A 19,267-nucleotide genomic window follows, 5' to 3' on the forward strand; every position below is an offset into this window, starting at 1 on the left:
TTTATAATGTAGAATGTAGGGGGAACGATAACCCAATAAGAACAGATAAGCTATCGTGGGTAAATTGAACGTTCTGGGAATGCCCAGGAATGACCATGGTTTGTTAATTTCTGACGGGTATGGTAGGAACAAGTTCACAGAAATGTTGCTATATTAGGTTATTTTCTTGGGGTAGAGTAGGAACATGTTGGACTCCCTTGTTATGGTTTGTTTGAAATGTTTTTTTTATTGTATTTAAAAAATTTTTTTTCAATATAATTGATTTAAAAAAAAGTTAATTATAAAAAAACAATGAAAAAAATATGCAGAGCCCCCTTGAGGAGCTGGTGGAGAATGCAGGGATATTGGGCTCCCCTACCTCGATCGTTGCTGATGTGCTCACGGATATGGGGTACTGGTGGTTTGATGGACAGAGCCCTCTACCATAGGACTTGCCCTTGGGAAGACTGTTGCTGCAAAGGAGAGGCTAGGCTTCCCTATAATTGTGCCTAAGAGCCTCCTCCCGAATGCCTCTTTGTTGCTCAGATGTGGCCTTCTCTCTCTAGCTAGGCCAACTTGAAAGGTGAAGTCACTGCCCTCCCCGCTATGTGGGATCTGACACGCAGGGGAGTGAATCCTTCTGGCAAAGTGGAATATGACTCCCAGGGAGGAATCTAGACCCGGTATCATGGGTTGGAGAACATCTTCTTGACCAAAAGAGGGATGTGAAAGGAAATGAAATGAGCTTCAGTGGCAGAGAGATTCCAAAAGGAGCCGAGAGGTGACTCTGGTGGGCACTCTTACGTGCAATACAGACAACCCTTTTTACGTTCTAATGAATTGAAATAGCTAGCAGTAAATACCTGAAACTATGAAACTACAACCCAGAACCCATGAATCTTGAAGACGATTGTATAAAAATGTAGCTTATGAGGGGTGACAATGTGATTGGGAAAGCCATATGGACCACACTCCCCTTGATCTCATTTATGAATGGATGAGTAGAAAAATGGGAGAAGAAAAAAAAAAAGGCACCCAGTGTTGTTACTTTAATTGTTCTTTTTCACTTTAATTTTTATTCTTATTATTTTTGTGTGTGTGGTATTGAAAATGTCAAAAATTAATTTTGGTGATGAATGCATAACTATATAATGGTACTATAAACAATTGAATGTACGCTTTGTTTTATATGACTGCATGGTATGTGACTGTATCTCAAAAAATATGAATTATAAAAAAAAGATGATTACTAGAAGTAGAATTCTTGACAAAAAGAGTATGGGTATTTTGGAGAATTTTAATTGCCAAATTGTCCCCCTCATTTGCTGTGCCTTGTTATACTTCTACCAATAGATTAGGGGACTGCCATTTTCCTGAACCTTTGCCATCACTTGTTATCAGAGTGAAATTTAATGTAGTAGCATATAGTTTAATTTTTGTTAAATTTATAGTAGGTATATTAATCTAGTTTTTATTATTTTTCCATTCTGCTTATAAATTTACTATGTTAATAAATCACCTTTTATTCTAAGATGTTGCAAATTCTTGTTTGCATGTTTGTGTGTATGTGTGTGTAATAAGGGTGCTATGTTATAAATGCTCCCTTTCATCTGGTAATAACATATTTTATACTGTTTGCACATTTCCAATCTTATTGAAGGTTGAAAGCCTCTTAGGTTTCACAGGAATCTTCCCTTTCCATCATAGAAAAGTCTAGCTACTTGATTAAGGATGCTATCTTTTACTGCTTTTTCATGTTTGTTTTTATCTCTTTCACAGGACTAGGTATACACAAGATGCTCATTAAGTACTTGAGCTGAAAGCCTTCACTTACTTGTTAAACCACAATTTCTGTTTCTTCCCCTAAATAATGTGTTTCTTGATCTCCAAGTTCTAGAAACTTCTTTTTTCTATAAGATTTATATATTTTGTCACTATATGGAGACTGATTCATTGTGTTACTTACTCATTTCCATAGCAAGGACAGTTATATTATGCCATGAAAATTCTTCCCGGTCAAGGGGTCTTGCAGTCATTAGGGCACCTGTTGTAATGTCAACATAGAAGAATCTTCCAGGATCACTGCTTCTGTCAATCGTATATCTGCAAAAACATGGATTAAATACGTAATTTGCACTTGGATAAACATACACAGCTTACCACTTGAGAGAACTGAATGCCTACCATTTGAAAACGTGGCTTAACTGGTTTTGAGTTATGGACACTTGAAGACTACATTTGCTGTTTATTCATAACCAAACAAAATGAAAACCAAATTCTATTCCTGCTTCAATGTTCTCATTCATAAAATGAAATTCAATGGGGTGCCAAAAGCATTAGTGAAGATTTAAGCTATTTGAAGACCAATTTAAGATGTTTAAAGCTTAAAACTGCATGAAGGGCTTTCGAGACATCCTGAATATCCACCCCTACATGTCATTGTTCAAAAGGAATTTTATTCAAATGAGTTCACAAATGCTAAATTGGACCTGGAAAAGGTGTAAGTGGTTCCAGTTCCTGTTATTAGTGTCATTGGTTGGAAAAGAAAGGTTAGCATCAGGCCTTTTGTAACAAAAAAAAAGGTCCAACCTCCTGGCAAATACAATAAGGTATTTACTAGCTGGAAAGTCCTGATCTATGGAGTGCTTTTAGCAGCATGGACCAGGTCTGTCCAGGTTGTTTATTGTAAGTAAACCTGGAGTTTATGAATTTATGGGGCACAGCTTGCTGGAATATGCCATGTGAGATATGAAATTAATGGGGTATTAAAAGGAAGTGTTCCATAAGCAAAATGGCTCCTTCTGTTTAGGCAGTGTACTTTGTGCATTGCTTACATCTTTCTTGTTCAATCTGTATCAACGTACATCCTTATGAGGAAAAAAAGGATATTTTACAGGCACTGGCACTTGACGATTTCAGACCTTACCAAGGGAGGAATGTTTGGCCCATAATTTGCAGTTTATATATTCTTTAAGTCATGAGTAAAATTGCTGTAAGGAACACTTACTGTATGCTAGGCACTGCTCTATGCACTTTACACAGTTGACTCATTTAATCCTCACATTGTCCTTGTGAGATAGGTGCTATTATTATCTCCATTTGACAGGTGAGAAAACTGAGGCACGGACAGGTTAAATCACTTGCCCAAGGTCCTACAGCTGGGAATCAAACCTAGGTAGTCTGGCTCCAGGATCCTGCTCCTGACCTCCAAGCCCTGCTGCCTTACTGATCTATGGAATGTGTGAGATTCTTTAATGTGAGATTCTTTAAGGGGAAGCAGCAACTTTATGTCTTCTTTATGTCTTCTTAAAGATAGGTTAACAAGCATAGCAAAGAGTTTAAATAAACTTTAAATAAAGAACAAAGACATGCCTACAAAGTTCTTTTAAAATTGCCTGGAACACTAATTTTTTTTCTAGGTATAGTTAGTAATTTCATTTTAAAGTTGACTGGCTGTTTTAAGAGTTGAATCTTCTCATAGGAAAAAAAATACTGATTGGATCACGACAGTCTCTTCTGTCAACTCCCCAAACATGAGAAAAACCCAGCCATTTGGCCCACAGAGCCATAGCCCATGAAGCTGCTTTAACCCAACGACAGCTCTCCAAATGGTAGGCATAAACCCAGGAGAGAGACAGCCTGTGATGAACCAGCTTTCCACATGCAACCCTGCAACTCCACAGCAAATGTCATAGATGGTATGGGGAATGGAGTGATAGAACCAACTGACAAAATCCATGACAGTCCTGCCTGGCGATGCACAGCAAGGAAACACTGCAAGCTGTCTCTGAGAAGCTTCCTCCTCAAGTGGAATCCCTTTCAGATTTCCCAACTAGGGCCTGAATTGAGGGAATGATAGCATTCATCACTCTGAATGGAACGCAGGGCCAATTGTCAGGAGGCAGGAAAACAAATTAAAGGTGTAGATGCAGATGGAAAATGAGGATAGTGGGACACACTAGTGAATTATGTAAGTTGTTTTCCTTTCTTTCACTATAATATTCTTACCTACTATGAGCAGAATAGGTCTAACACACATTCAAAACTGCCATAAGCGAACAATAGCTGGTGTTTGTTCGGTTCCCTGAATTGTTCCCTGAATTTGAAAGTGATTTGGAGATAGGGTATCATGGGCAGGCTGGCTAAATCCACATCCACTGTAGGATGGCACAGGAGGGCAGGCTGTTTCCACACCGTAGAAGTCTGTTTTAGTTGCCAAATGGCTCAGGGTCTGCTTGCCAGAAATTCCTTGGAAATTTATTAAAAATTCAGGTGATCCAAGCATTGCATTTTTCATGTACGTTTAACTAAATCTGGAGACTTGGTTTTGGGATTTACTAGTAAATGATGACTAGTTCCTGTGCCTGAATACACCATAATCTTTCTAGGAAAGTCCTAATAACCTTTAAAAATGTTAAACGGCCTTTTTTCTGTACTAATTTTAACTTCAGGTGATAAATTGATTTTTTTTTCTGATTTGATATGTATTTTCTTTTTGGAAAATATAAATCTCATTTATTCTTTGTAATGAAAATGTAGATGATGCTGTAGATAGCCAAGCAGCATACAGCATATACAAATTATTTTAAAAGAAACTAACTTTTATATGAAAAAATAGGAATGAAATGAGCAAACTGGGGAGAGATAACAGAAGAAAGTGATTTCCAAAAAGGCTTCTTAAATGATAGCCAGAGATGTGGCTTTTAGTTTCTTTTCCATCTGAGAGTGGAGTACCCCCGATATTCTGCTTGCAGTCTGGGGACCATTGCTTATTGCTGTGGGACCAGTACAGGGAGTCAGGAATATGAATTCCTCTCCTTTACAACAGAAATGAAGGGGGAGGGGGTTATCCCCAGTTCTGATTTAACTGGAATTCTGCTTTGCTTCCTGTACCTGAGCCCTTGTCTTGTTATGTCCAGGCTTGTGGCTGCTGTCTTTTTCTGGCCAGTGTCTCCCTCAGGATGTCGAGTCCTGCCCCCAGAATAAGCCTAGTGGACCCTGCCCTTCTGCCTCCTGCCTGTTCACTCTTGGGTCCTTCTGACTGGTATCCCTTGGCATACCCAGGCACTCTGTTATGGACCTCGCTGATGCTAACCGCTGTGCTGCTCAATGGATGGTTTTCAATTTGGCCATCATCTGAAGCAGCATTTTCTTTTGGCTGGACAGGAGTCCCCTCATTTTGCTTCAGGTCATTAGTAGATCTAGACCTGCTGGTGTTTCTCTTTCTTTCCTAGATATGTCCTGAGATAATGACCTTAGTCCTGAATACTATACATACGCTCTAGTTGTGTGTGTGTGTGTGTGTGTGTGTGTGTGTGTGTGTGTGTGCATGCACGTATGTGTGCTTCTTTCCTGAGTCTGTTTAGGCTATTTTTGCATATTTGTCATTCAGTGGTGTGACTCCTAACATGACCATATTTCCAGGGCTTACCACGTAGGAGTCCAGAGCCAGAATCTTGATGGAAGATGTAGAAGTATCCATGTGGTTACTGAGTATTTTAGAACTGGGATCTGATTATTTTTTTCAAACTTTATTTTCTCCATAGTAACTCCTCTTATATGAATAGATCAGAACCCATATATTTTTAGGCTTCTGAAAATATAAATTTACCATAGAATCTGCTTCACCTTTGTTGTGGTTGTTTGGGGGATAATATGGTTTCTGCCTGTCCTGCTTTACATTTTAAAGGCTGGAGGTTGAAATATCACTCCTGTAGGGTTGTTATAAGTTATAATTGAAAGATTATTTACCTTCTAAAAATCAAATATTAAAATTCAAACAAAATTATTTTAGCTATTTAATGCCTGCAAACTGTAAAATGTTTACTAGTCGGTTAGAGGAAGGAGATTTCCCCCTAGGATAGATATTCTCTGGAGAGAACCATCCTTGTTAAACTGTGAAAGTACATTTTCATTAAATGCAAAATAGCACCAGAAGAGGGAAGTGGCCAGCTGACAGTAAAAGCATTTGATAAATTGGGGATATGTTTAAAATGTGTTATCTTCACTAAAGCCCCAGATTCGTTGAACTGTGGCTTTCAGTAATGTGACAGATGGCCTCAAATGGCCTTGGAATCCTGATTTTGTGTCAAGCTTCAGAGGCTTGGCAGTTGCTCTGCAAGGTTGAGGTGTCAACCTGTCCACCAGTTGTTGGCACTTTGGTTCCTGAGTTGATGGAAAATGGCCTTGGCTGTAATGCAGTTCTCCTCATTCTCTTGATGGGGAGGCATCTTTAAGTTCAAAACATGCTTTGGAGAGACAGATACGTGGGGTTGCAATACAGAAGCCTATCTGGTCGGTACGTGGCATCAAAACCATTGAAATAGGAGTAGTTTATGTGCCTGTTCTTTTTATAATATATGGTCATCTTATTTTTTTCCCATTTTTAAAAGTAAAAAGTGCCAAAGGTTCATAGATGTTGAAATTCAGAATGTACAGTGATCACTTTTTATTCACCATTAGGTTTCAACAGTTTTTAATGTTTTGACTTCTATATGTATGTCTATGCTTTACCTAAAGCAGTGGTTCTCAACTGGCAGTGATTTTGTCCCTCTAGCCCTCTAGGAATATTTGGTAATGTCTGGAGACATTTGAGGTTGTCACAATTCAGGGGTGCTACTGGCATTTAGTGAGTAGAGGTCAGAGATGCTGCTGAACATTCTACACAGGACAGCCCCCCCCCCCAACAAAGAATTATCTAGCCCAAAATATCAATATTGCCACGCTTGAGAACTGAAGTGTGTGTGTTTTGCTGAACCAGCTAAAAGTGAATTGTAGACATAACGGCACTTCACTTCTAAATAACATGGCAAGAAAGAACTGAAAGAGAAAAATCTCCAGAAATGGAGTAGGGAAAGAAGCAGCAGAGGCGAAAAGTGCTAGAAAATTACATACAAGGGAAGGGAAGATTCCAGGATATAAGGAAAAGGTGAAAGCTGTTGAAAAACCTGATTGAGTTGTTCGTCACATCTGGGTCCTTGGCAGAAATGATCTGTATGGTGGTTCCAATTGCCACATCCTCAGGTACCTCCACAAAATAAAAGCCAGGCTCAAAGACTGGGGGCTCATCCACATCTTCCACACTGATGTGCACAGTTGTTGTGTCCTGAAATGGGCCCAGATTCAAAAAACGCATCTCTAGGTGAGGGTTGGCTCCCTCTACTTTTAAGGTGTAGCTTTTCTTGCTTTCAAAACTCAGGGGCTGAAAAGTAACAACAGGAAAAGTGATTAACCATTGGGATATATGTCAGGGTTCCAAAGGATGGCTCATACTGATGGCTGACTGGAAGATCCCCAAATTCGTTAAAATGGCAGAAAAGAGGGAAAGGGAAAAGCAGGGGAATTTTTTCCTTATTCCATAGCTCTTGGTCTTAATATCAATGTGAACACTTCAGGTAAGGAAGGTAAGAAAGAAGCTAACGGCTTCAGAGATACTTACAGAAACCAGTTTGATGGTTAAGAAAGCCACTGTACTCTGGGCAAGCGCAATTTTACCTTGTCTGCTCTTTCATCAGCATGGTCTTCAGTTAGAATCCTGGGAGCCCTTTCTATCCCAGGGCCTGATTTGCCTAGGACTGCCCCAGTTTTAAAACAAATTCTTGTGTCTTGAGGAACCCCTTTTCCCCAGGCAAACCAGGGCATTTAGTCACCTTATCTTTAGAGAACCTTGAGCGTTTGAAAAGATACCATACAATTAAGGTCGAGTTCCAGTTCTGTTCCAGAATATCCATGAAACTGAGACCTAAGCTTTTCTGTTTCTTTCTTTAAAAACATTCTTCTCAAATACAAAAGCAATAGTGATACTTTGCAAGAAATTGTGATAAGCAACTCACAAGGGTTCCTGGTGTCAGTATTTGTGCATATTTGTCACAAATGAATTACTTTAAGAAAAACTAATTCGGTGCCTCATTTTACAGTTGAAAGAAATTGAGACCTGTTGAGCTCAGGAGACTTGAGTAAGTTTACATGGCTATGTAGTGTCAAAGTTGGAAAGCTGGCCTAGGTTTTTTAATACCTAATCTGGGATTCTTTCCCAAGACTTTAGCATTGTCTAGTCATATAATTTGAGAGAATGCTTCTTTTTTTTTTTTTGTGGATCCATTTCTACCTTCAGAATACTTTATTTGAAAATAAATATAGCACTTCAGGGCAGAAAGTGAACTTAAAATTCTATTTCTTAAGAATAATACATTTATTTTAAGCTGACAAAATGTTTAAATGTTTTAAGTAACAGTTTCCTCAAAACATCAATAATAAAAAAAGTCATGGAAATTAAGTCCTGTGATATAATTACAGTAGATATTAAAGCAATTATACTTAAGCTTGAAAGTCACATATCAACATGTTAAAGAAAGGTTTTCCAACTAAACATTCATGTGCTCTCTTTTTCCATAAAATATGCTGAATGTCAACACATTTCATGTGAGAAAGAGGTATGTGCCTATTTAAGCAACTGCTTTGATTTTGAGAAACAAACATCAGCAGGAATTGCTTTAACGGAATTTGTTATTTATAAGAGATGAGGAAAAAGAGGCTTTGAAAATCAAATAAGTTACTTAAGTTTGCTGTAGCTACTTAGTAATGGGGCCACATTCAAATCCAGATTCCTCTAACTCAAAAAGATTTACTCTTAAATCTTAAGCTCTGCTGTCTCTAAGTAAAGAAGCTTGCTTCGTTGATCATACTGTGCTTCTAAAAGAATGGAACAAATCGGTGATGTTTTCTTGTGTACACTGGTAGCTAGAATAGACTGGTAGTTAGAATAGAGTCTACTCTACACAGAGTATGAAAATGAGGTTTGTCTTTGGTGGTTGCTTTTTGCACAAGGTACAGAGTGATCCATGTCCCAGTTCCTTGTTCCACCGGTGATTAGCCATTTGCCTTCAAGCTCAGTAGCCCATTTCTTCCCTATTTCTTAGTCAAAAGGCAAAGTTTTCATAAATAGAAATCTGCCATTCAGATTACAATATCTTTGAAGGAATAATTTGACCAATTTATTTCATTTATTACTTGCTCTCTAAATGTAGTCCTCTATCTTTCCTGATAAACTATATTATATTCTTTAAAAGTCTTTCTTTCAGTTTGGGTAAACCAAAGTAGACACAGTTGGTTTATGTTAGGTTTGAGTGAGACTATTTGTTTTTCCTTTGATATTAAGTCATTTTTCCAGTTTGGTGTGAATTTTTTATTTGTTTTAAAAATTTAAGTAGAATTTACATTCATTAAGATTTATCCTTTTTGGCGGTAAAGTTCTGCAGGTTTTGATAAATATGTAAAGTCATGTGTCTACCATCATAATCAAGAAATAGAACAGTTCCATCAACCCCCAAATGTCCCTCCTCCATGCCTCTTTGTAGTTAATCCCTCCCTCACACCTAATCACTGCTCTATTTTCTGTCCCTATTGCAAGGATGTCATATAAATGTAATCATTCAGTATGTAGTCTTTTGAAGTCTCATTTCTGTCATTTAGCATAATGCATTTGTGATTCATCCATGTTGTTGCATGAATGAGTAGTTCATTCCTTTTTATTGCTGAGTAGTATTCCCTTGTATAGATGTGCCACCATTTGTTCATCCATTCTCCACCAGAGGGTCATTCAGGGTGTTTTGCAGTTTTGACAATTGTGAATAAAGCTGCTACAAACATTTTCACACAGGTTTTTTGTGAACATGGGTTTTCATTTCGTTAAGGTAAATACCTAGTAGTGCAATTGCAGGATATGTATATGTTTTATTTTATAAATGGCTGTACCATTGTGCATTCCCACCAGCAATGTATAAACGTTCTGTTTGCTCTATATCCTTGTTAGCACTTGGTTTTATCAGCTTATTTTTACTTTATCCTTTCTAGTAGATATAAAGTGGTGTCTCATTGTGGTTTTGATTTATATTTCCCTAATGTTTAATGATGTTAAGCATCTTTTCATCTTTATGCCAAATCGAATAGTTCTTTATCAGATATTTTTTTTTTTTGTGGATCCATTTCTACCTTCAGAATACTTTATTTGAAAATAAATATAGCACTTCAGGGCAGAAAGTGAGCTTAAAATATTACATATTAAAATATTTACAAATATTTTCTTCCAACCTGTGATTTGTTTTTTCATTTTCTTCACAAGTTCTTCAGAAGACCAGAAACTCTTAATTTCTATGAAGTCTTTTTTTTTTTAATCATCATTTTATTGAGATATATTCACATACCACGCAGTCATACAAAACAAATCATACTTTCGATTGTTTACAGTACCATTACATAGTTGTACATTCATCACCTAAATCAATCCCTGACACCTTCATTAGCACACACACAAAAATAACAAGAATAATAATTAGAGTGAAAAAGAGCAATTGAAGTAAAAAAGAACACTGGGTACCTTTGTCTGTTTGTTTCCTTCCCCTATTTTTCTACTCATCCATCCATAAACTAGACAAAGTGGAGTGTGGTCCTTATGGCTTTCCCAATCCCATTGACACCCCTCATAAGCTACATTTTTATACAACTGTCTTCGAGATTCATGGGTTCTGGGTTGTAGTTTGATAGTTTCAGGTATCCACCACCAGCTACCCCAATTCTTTAGAACCTAAAAAGGGTTGTCTAAAGTGTGCGTAAGAGTGCCCACCAGAGTGATCTCTCGGCTCGTTTTGGAATCTCTCTGCCACTGAAGCTTATTTCATTTCCTTTCACATCCCCCTTTTGGTCAAGAAGATGTTCTCCATCCCACGATGCCAGGTCTACATTCCTCCCCGGGAGTCATATTCCACGTTGCCAGGGAGATTCACTGCCCTGGGTGTCTGATCCCACGTAGGGGAGAGGGCAGTGATTTCACCTTTCAAGTTGGCTTAGCCAGAGAGAGAGGGCCACATCTGAGCAACAAAGAGGCATTCAGGAGGAGACTCTTAGGCACAAATCTAGGGAGGCCTAGCCTCTCCTTTGCAGCAACCGTCTTCCCAAGGGTAAAACTTATGGTAGAGGGCTCAACCCATCAAACCACCAGTCCCCTATGTCTGTGGTCATGTTAGCAACCATGGAGGTGGGGTAGGCGAATACCCCTGCATTCTCCACAGGCTCCTCAAGGGGGCACTACATCATTTTTTTTTTCCTTGTTTTTCTTTCTTTCTTTTTTTTTTTTTTTAACTTTCCCTTCTTTTTTAAATCAACTGTATGAAAAAAAAAGTTAAAAAGAAAACAAACATACAATAAAAGAACATTTCAAAGAGACCATAACAAGGGAGTAAGAAAAAGATGACTAACCTAAGATAACTGCTTAACTTCCACCATGTTCCTACTTTACCCCAAGAAAGTTACATAATATAGCAACCTTTCTGTGAACTTGTTCCTACTATATACATCAGAAATTAACAGATCATAGTCATTTCTGGGCATCCCCAGAACGTTAAATAGCTTATCTGTTCTTCTTGGAATATTGTTCCCCCTTCCTTAATTGCTCTCTATGGCTAGTTCCCCTACATTCTACATTATAAACCATTTGTTTTACATTTTTCAAAGTTCACATTAGTGGTAGCATATAATATTTCTCTTTTTGTGCCTGGCTTATTTCACTCAGCATTATGTCTTCAAGGTTCATCCATGTTGTCATATGTTTCACGAGATTGTTCCTTCTTACTGCCGCGTAGTATTCCATCGTGTGTATATACCACATTTTATTTATCCACTCATCTGTTGAAGGACATTTGAGTTGTTTCCATCTCTTGGCAATTGTGAATAATGCTGCTATGAACACTGGCATGCAGATATCTGTTCGTGTCACTGCTTTCCGATCTTCCAGGTATATACCGAGAAGTGCAATCGCTGGATCGAATGGTAGCTCTATATCTAGTTTTCTAAGGAACTGCCAGACTGACTTCCAGAGTGGCTGAACCATTATACAGTCCCACCAACAATGAATAAGAGTTCCAATTTCTCCACATCCCCTCCAGCATTTGTAGTTTCCTGTTTGTTTAATGGCAGCCATTCTAACTGGTGTTAGATGGTATCTCATTGTGGTTTTAATTTGCATCTCTCTAATAGCTAGTGAAGCTGAACATTTTTTCATGTGTTTCTTGGCCATTTGTATTTCCTCTTCAGAGAACTGTCTTTTCATATCTTTTGCCCATTTTATAATTGGGCTGGCTGTACTATTGTCATTGAGTTGTAGGATTTCTTTATATATGCAAGATATCAGTCTTTTGTCAGATACATGGTTTCCAAAAATTTTTTCCCATTGAGTTGGCTGCCTCTTTACCTTTTTGAGAAATTCCTTTGAGGTGCAGAAACTTCTAAGCTTGAGGAGTTCCCATTTATCTATTTTCTCTTTTGTTGCTTGTGCTTTGGGTGTAAAGTCTAGGAAGTGGCCGCCTAATACAAGGTCTTGAAGATGTTTTCCTACATTATCTTCTAGGAGTTTTATGGTACTTTCTTTTATATTGAGATCTTTGGTCCATTTTGAGTTAATTTTTGTGTAGGGGGTGAGGTAGGGGTCCTCTTTCATTCTTTTGGATATGGATATCCAACTCTCCCAGCCCCATTTGTTGAAAAGACCATTATGACTCAGTTCGGTGACTTTGGGGGCCTTATCAAAGATCAGTCGGCCATAGATCTGAGGGTCTATCTCTGAATTCTCAATTCGATTCCATTGATCTATATGTCTATCTTTGTGCCAGTACCATGCTGTCTTGGCAACTGTGGCTTTATAATATGCTTCAAAGTCAGGGAGTGTAAGTCCTCCCACTTCGTTTTTCTTTTTTAGAGTGTCTTTAGCAATTCGAGGCATCTTCCCTTTCCAAATAAATTTGATAACTAGCTTTTCCAAGTCTGCAAAGTAGGTTGTTGGAATTTTGATTGGGATTGCATTGAATCTGTAGATGAGTTTGGGTAGAATTGACATCTTAATGACATTTAGCCTTCCTATCCATGAACATGGAATATTTTTCCATCTTTTAAGGTCCCCTTCTATTTCTTTTAGTAGAGTTATGTAGTTTTCTTTGTATAGGTCTTTTACATCTTTGGTTAAGTTTATTCCTAGGTACTTGATTTTTTTAGTTGCTATTGAAAATGGTATCTTTTTCTTGAGTGTCTCTTCAGTTTGTTCATTTCTAGCATATAGAAACATTACTGACTTATGTGCATTAATCTTGTATCCCGCTACATATAGAAACATTACTGACTTATGTGCATTAATCTTGTATCCCGCTACTTTGCTAAATTTGTTTATTAGCTCTAGTAGCTGTATCGTCGATTTCTCAGGGTTTTCTAGATATAAGATCATATCGTCTGCAAACAATGACAGTTTTACTTCTTCTTTTCCAATTTGGATGCCTTTTATTTCTTTGTCTTGCCGGATTGCCCTGGCTAGCACTTCCAGCACAATGTTGAATAACAGTGGTGACAGCGGGCATCCTTGTCTTGTTCCTGATCTTAGAGGGAAGGCTTTCAGTCTCTCACCATTGAGTACTATGCTGGCTGTGGGTTTTTCATATATGCTCTTTATCATGTTGAGGAAGTTTCCTTCAATTCCTACCTTTTGAAGTGTTTTTATCAAAAAGGGATGTTGGATTTTGTCAAATGCTTTTTCAGCATCTATTGAGATGATCAATTGATTTTTCCCTTTCGAGTTTTTAATGTGTTGTAATACATTGATTGTTTTTCTTATGTTGAACCATCCTTGCATGCCTGGAATGAACCCCACTTGGTCATGGTGTATGATTTTTTTAATGTGTCTTTGGATTCGATTTGCAAGTATTTTGTTGAGGATTTTTGCATCTATATTCATTAGGGAGATTGGCCGGTAGTTTTCCTTTTTTGTAGCATCTTTGCCTGGTTTTGGTATTAGATTGATGTTAGCTTCATAAAATGAGTTAGGTAGTGTTCCCTTTTCTTCAATGTTTTGAAAGAGTTTGAGTAAGATTGGTGTCAGTTCTTTCTGGAAAGTTTGGTAGAATTCCCCTGTGAAGCCATCTGGCCCTGGGCATTTATTTGTGGGAAGATTTTTGATGACTGATTGGATCTCTTTGCTTGTGATGGGTTGGTTGAGTTCTTCTATTTCTTCTCTGGTCAGTCTAGGTTGTTCATATGTTTCCAGGAAATTGTCCATTTCTTCTACATTGTCCAGTTTGTTGCCATACAGTTGTTCATAATAACCTCTTATAATTTTTTTAATTTCTTCAGGATCTGCAGTTATGTCACCTTTTTCATTCATTATTTTGTTTATATGGGTCTTCTGTCTTTTTGATTTTGTCAGTCTAGCTAGGAGCTTGTCAATCTTGTTGATCTTCTCAAAGAACCAACTTTTGGTGATATTTATCCTCTCTATTGTTTTTTTGTTCTCTATGTCATTTATTTCTGCTTTAATCCTTGTTATTTCTTTTCTTCTACTTGGTTTAGGATTGGTTTGCTGTTCAATTTCTAGCTTCTTCAGTTGATCCATTAGTTCTTTGATTTTGGCTCTTACTTCCTGTTTAATATATGTGTTTAGTGCTATAAATTTCCCCCTCAGCACTGCTTTTGCTGCATCCCATAGGTTTTGGTATGTTGTGTTCTCATTTTCATTTGTCTCTATATATTTAGCAATTTCTCTTGCTATTTCTTCTTTAACCCACTGATTGTTTAGGAGTGTGTTGTTTAACCTCCAGGTATTTGTGAATTTTCTAAGTCTCTGATGGTTATTGACTTCTAATTGTATTCCATTGTGGTCAGAGAATGTGCTTTGAATAATTTCAATCTTTTTAAATTTATTGAGGCTTGTTTTATGTCCCAGCATATGATCTATTCTGGAGAAAGTTCCGTGAGCACTAGAAAAGTATGTGTATCCTGGTGATTTGGGATGTAATGTTCTGTATATGTCTGTTAAATCTAATTCATTTATCAGATTGTTTAGGTTTTCAATTTCCTTATTGGTCTTCTGTCTGGTTGATCTATCTATAGGAGAGAGTGATGTGTTGAAGTCTCCCACAATTATTGTGGAAACATCAATTGCTTCCTTTAGTTTTGCCAGTGTTTCTCTCATGTATTTTGTGGCACCTTGATTGGGTGCATAGACCTTTACGATTGTTATTTCTTCTTGCTGAATTGCCCCTTTTATTAGTATGTAGTGGCCTTCTTTGTCTCTCAAAACATCCCTGCATTTGAAGTCTATTTTATCTGAGATTAATATTGCTACACCTGCTTTCTTTTGGCTGTAGCTTGCATGAAATATTTTTTTCCATCCTTTCACTTTCAGTTTCTTTGTGTCCCTGTGTCTAAGATGAGTCTCTTGTATGCAACATATTGATGGTTCATTTTTTTTGATCCATTCTGCGAATCTATATCTTTTAATTGGGGAGTTTAATCCATTTACATTCAACGTTATAACCGTGAAGGCATTTCTTGAATCGGCCATCTTATCCTTTGGTTTATGTTTGCCATATTTTTCCCCTCTCTCTATTAATATCCTTTATTGTACCCATGCCGAACCTCTTTAGTACTGAACCTTTCTCCAAGTCTCTCTGTCCTGTCTTTGTTTCTCTGTCTGTAGGGCTCCCTTTAGTATCTCCAGTAGGACAGGTCTGTTGTTAGCAAATTCTCTCAGCATTTCTTTGTCTGTGAAAAATTTAAGCTCTCCCTCAAATTTGAAGGAGAGCTTTGCTGGATAAAGTATTCTTGGCTGGAAATTTTTCTCACTCAGAATTTTAAATATATCGTGCCACTGCCTTCTTGCCTCCATGGTGGCTGCTGAGTAGTCACTACTTAGTCTTATGCTGCTTCCTTTGTATGTGGTGAATTGCTTTTCTCTTGCTGCTTTCAGAACTTGCTCCTTCTCTTCTGTGTTTGACAGTGTGATCAGCATATGTCTCGGAGTGGGTTTATTTGGATTTATTCTATTTGGGGTTCGCTGAGCATTTATGATTTGTGTATTTATGTTGTTTAGAAGATTTGGGAAGTTTTCCCCAACAATTTCTTTGAATACTCTTCCTAGACCTTTACCCTTTTCTTCCCCTTCTGGGACACCAATGAGTCTTATATTTGGACGTTTCATATTATCTATCATATCCCTGAGGTCCATTTCGATTTTTTCAATTTTTTTCCCCATTCTTTCTTTTATGCTTTCATTTTCCATTCTGTCATCTTCCAGGTCACTGATTCGTTGTTCAACTTCCTCTAGTCTTGTACTATGAGTGTCCAGAATCTTTTTAATTTGGTCAACAGTTTCTTTAATTTCCATAAGATCATCCATTTTTTTATTTAGTCTTGCAATGTCTTCTTTATGCTCTTCTAGAGTCTTCTTGATTTCCTTTATATCCCGTACTATGGTCTCATTGTTCATCTTTAGTTCTTTGAGTAGCTGCTCTAGGTGCTGTGTCTCTTCTGGTATTTTGATTTGGGTGCTTGGGCTTGGGTTATCCATATCGTCTGGTTTTTTCATATGCTTTATAATTTTCTGTTGTTTTTGGCCTCGTGGCATTTGCTGAACTTGATAGGGTTCTTTTAGGGTTTGTAGACCTATTGAAGTCCTTATCTTTAATTTATCAGATCTACAGCTTCGTGGAGTACACTTTCTCTAACTAACCAGCGGGTGGCGTCCACGAGCCACCTGTTCTCCACAAGCCAGTTCTCCCCTGCTTAGCCTTTTTGGTGAGTGGGGGAGTGAGTCTTGTGGGGCCCAATTGGTGTACCAAGCTTGCGTGTGTAGTTGGTGTTGCCTGCCCTGTATGTGGGGCGTGTTTCTGGGCAGTCGGGGAGGGAGGGTGGCCCTAACAATCAAATCTCCCTGGTGATCCTAGAGTTTTAAAGCTGCTGCAATAGTCTAATCCTTCAGTTCAGTCCTGCCACAGTTTGTCTCTGCCACTGACCCAGAAGTCCTTGGTATTGGCGTATGGCTCCTGAGACTTGCAAGTGGGCCCCTCTTCCAGGCTGTGCACCCCAGGTCCTCTGTTGAGAGATGACTGTGCTATGTCACACGTGAGTGCCATCCCCCCAGGGCAGTTCTGGGCTGCTGGGCTGTGTAGGGAGGCTCCCAGTCTGCTCAAATGATGGCTGAATGGGGCTTTGTTAATTCACACTGCTCCACCTTCCCAACTCTGGGACAGTCAGCTGAGGTTGCAGGGAAGGCTAATGTCCACGCCCAGTTTTGTGGTGTGTGCCTGTTATTTGAAGCACTTCCGTCACACTGGGTTGTCTGGGGCAGCTCTGGGCTATGGGGCTGGCGATGGGCAGGAGTGTTTCCTGTCCACCAGGATGGTGGCTGTGAGCTGACACCCCCCTTTTCTTGGGAAGTTGTGGTGTTTAGTGAATTTTCTCAGCCACTGGATTATTGCCTTTTGTCTCAGAGCTCTCTTAGTTCTGCTCTTGACTTGACATGCCCAAATTGAAAGCCTTTGAAGCTTTCTGTATTGGGCTTCTTAGAGTAATTGTTTTAGAAAAAGAAGAAAGGATTAAAAAAAAAAAAAAAAAAAAAGGGCCCTCCTCAGAGATCTAATGGGTTATTGAAATGCTAAGAGAGAAAGCAACCAGGGCCATTAGGGAAAGGTCCACAGGGCAGAGAGATCGGCTTTTCTTCGGGATTTGCATATGCGCCTTAGGCCCTGAGCCCCGCCCTTCCCCTTTCTGTGTTCACCAGAACTCCAAAAATCCTCTGCTTTTATTTTGGAGTTTTTCGTGTTGTTTTTTTTTTTCTATGCCTGTCTCCTCTCTGCTGGGCTGGCTGCTCTCAGATTCTCTGGTGTCTGGTCTCAGTCTATTTATGGTTGGAGTCTGGATCAGTAGAATGAGTTTCCGATAAGAGCAGCCACTGCAGTTCTCCCTTCTCCTTCCCGGAGCTGACAGCCCCTCCTCCCACGGGACTGAGCCTGGCAGGGAGGGGCGCGGGTCCCCTGGCCGCAAAAACTTACAGATTTCGCTGATCTCAGCAGTTCCACGTTTTCATGAGTGTTGTATGAAGTATGTCCAAAGTCAGATTGCTCTGTGGTGTCCAGTCCACGCAGTTCCTGGCTTTCTACCTACTTTCCTGGAGGAGTAACTAAAACATATAGCTCACCAGTCTGCCATCTTGCCCCGCCTCCCTATGAAGTCTTATTTATCACCTTTTCTTTCATAGATTGGGATGTTGGTTTCGTTCCTAAAAAATCTTTGCTTAATCAAGGTCATGATTTTTTTCTTTTCCTTACATCTAGAAATTTTTATAGTTGTAGTTTTTGCATTTAGGTGTATGAACCATTTGGGTTTATTTCTGTGAAGTATGAATCAAGGTTCATTTTGTTTTTAACGTGGATATCCAGTTGTTCCAGCGCCATGTGTTAAAAGACTAGAGTACGTTTTTAATTATTGTTGAAATTTCTTATTAAATAAGTTACTTAATAATTTTAAAGTACTTAAGATTATTGCTTCCCTCACCTCTACCCTTAAAATTGGGAGAAAACATTGCCCCAAATACCCACATATGAATTTGGCTTTCTCTCTTGAACAGTTCTCATATTCATTTTTTCTAAAGTCAAATAATTGATTACATTTTAATAGTAGTTAATCAAAGAACAGTTAGCTCTGAGAACCCAAGTTCCACATACTACAAATTTCCTAGAGTTGGAGCACAGAAAAATGAAAAATTGGTATATACTTGAAAATTGAGTCATAGATACTATGGCACAAAATAGTAATGCAACTCCCCTAAGCAGAATTAATTATTCCTTCTATCTTCCCATAGCACTTTGTCATACTTCCATTAGAGGCCCACTAGGAGATGGAATGTAGCTGTCATGGCCTGTGTAAGCCAAACTCAGTCAGAGCTTTTCATGTTGTACTTTACTTGAGTTCTGCACATTGTTGGTACTGCATGTGTGGAACTTTATTATTGCCTTCCAACAAATCTTCAAAAAGATTGTTTTATGATATGGCATTGAAATAAAAGTTGCTGTGTAGGCAGAATGGCATGGAAACAGCAGCAAGGAGTAAATCTGATATTGATTAAGCAAATATGTCTTTGTATGTCTAAAAGAATACCTTCAATAACTGTAAACTAAGAAATAAGAAAGCAGTGTATTGTTTAAATTGGCAAGAGTTTAATTTTCTAAGTAGTATATTGATGAATTTTGTAATTCATGTTATCTTAAGATTTGATGAAATACAAAATCTTTGCTCTCCTGACCTGCCTCAGAGGAGAATGGACTCTGGATAATGACTTTTGTATACCAGAAGCTGGAAGACATGTTGAAGACTGGAAGATGGCATAACATGATATCCATCATACATTAAGGAACATTCTGAAAATTATATACCTCAAGTTATATTTCTAACATTTAAGTCAAAAGACTGAAAATGA

The 19,267-nt window shown here is 38.3% G+C and overlaps 1 protein-coding gene across 1 annotated transcript in view; it reads right to left on the reverse strand.

Moving 5' to 3' along the window:
* CDH20 (cadherin 20) overlaps positions 1–19,267 on the reverse strand; it is a 233,588-nt gene that overhangs the window by 19,738 nt on the left and 194,583 nt on the right. Inside the window, exons 7-8 of the mRNA XM_037805546.1 lie at positions 6,927–7,180; positions 1,946–2,082 (exon numbers count right to left, since the gene is read on the reverse strand). Coding sequence (XP_037661474.1) covers positions 1,946–2,082; positions 6,927–7,180 — 391 coding nt within the window. The remainder of the gene's footprint in view (positions 1–1,945; positions 2,083–6,926; positions 7,181–19,267) is intronic.

This window comes from Choloepus didactylus, chromosome 16 (genome assembly GCF_015220235.1).
Source record: "Choloepus didactylus isolate mChoDid1 chromosome 16, mChoDid1.pri, whole genome shotgun sequence".
NCBI classification, from domain to species: domain Eukaryota; kingdom Metazoa; phylum Chordata; class Mammalia; order Pilosa; family Megalonychidae; genus Choloepus; species Choloepus didactylus.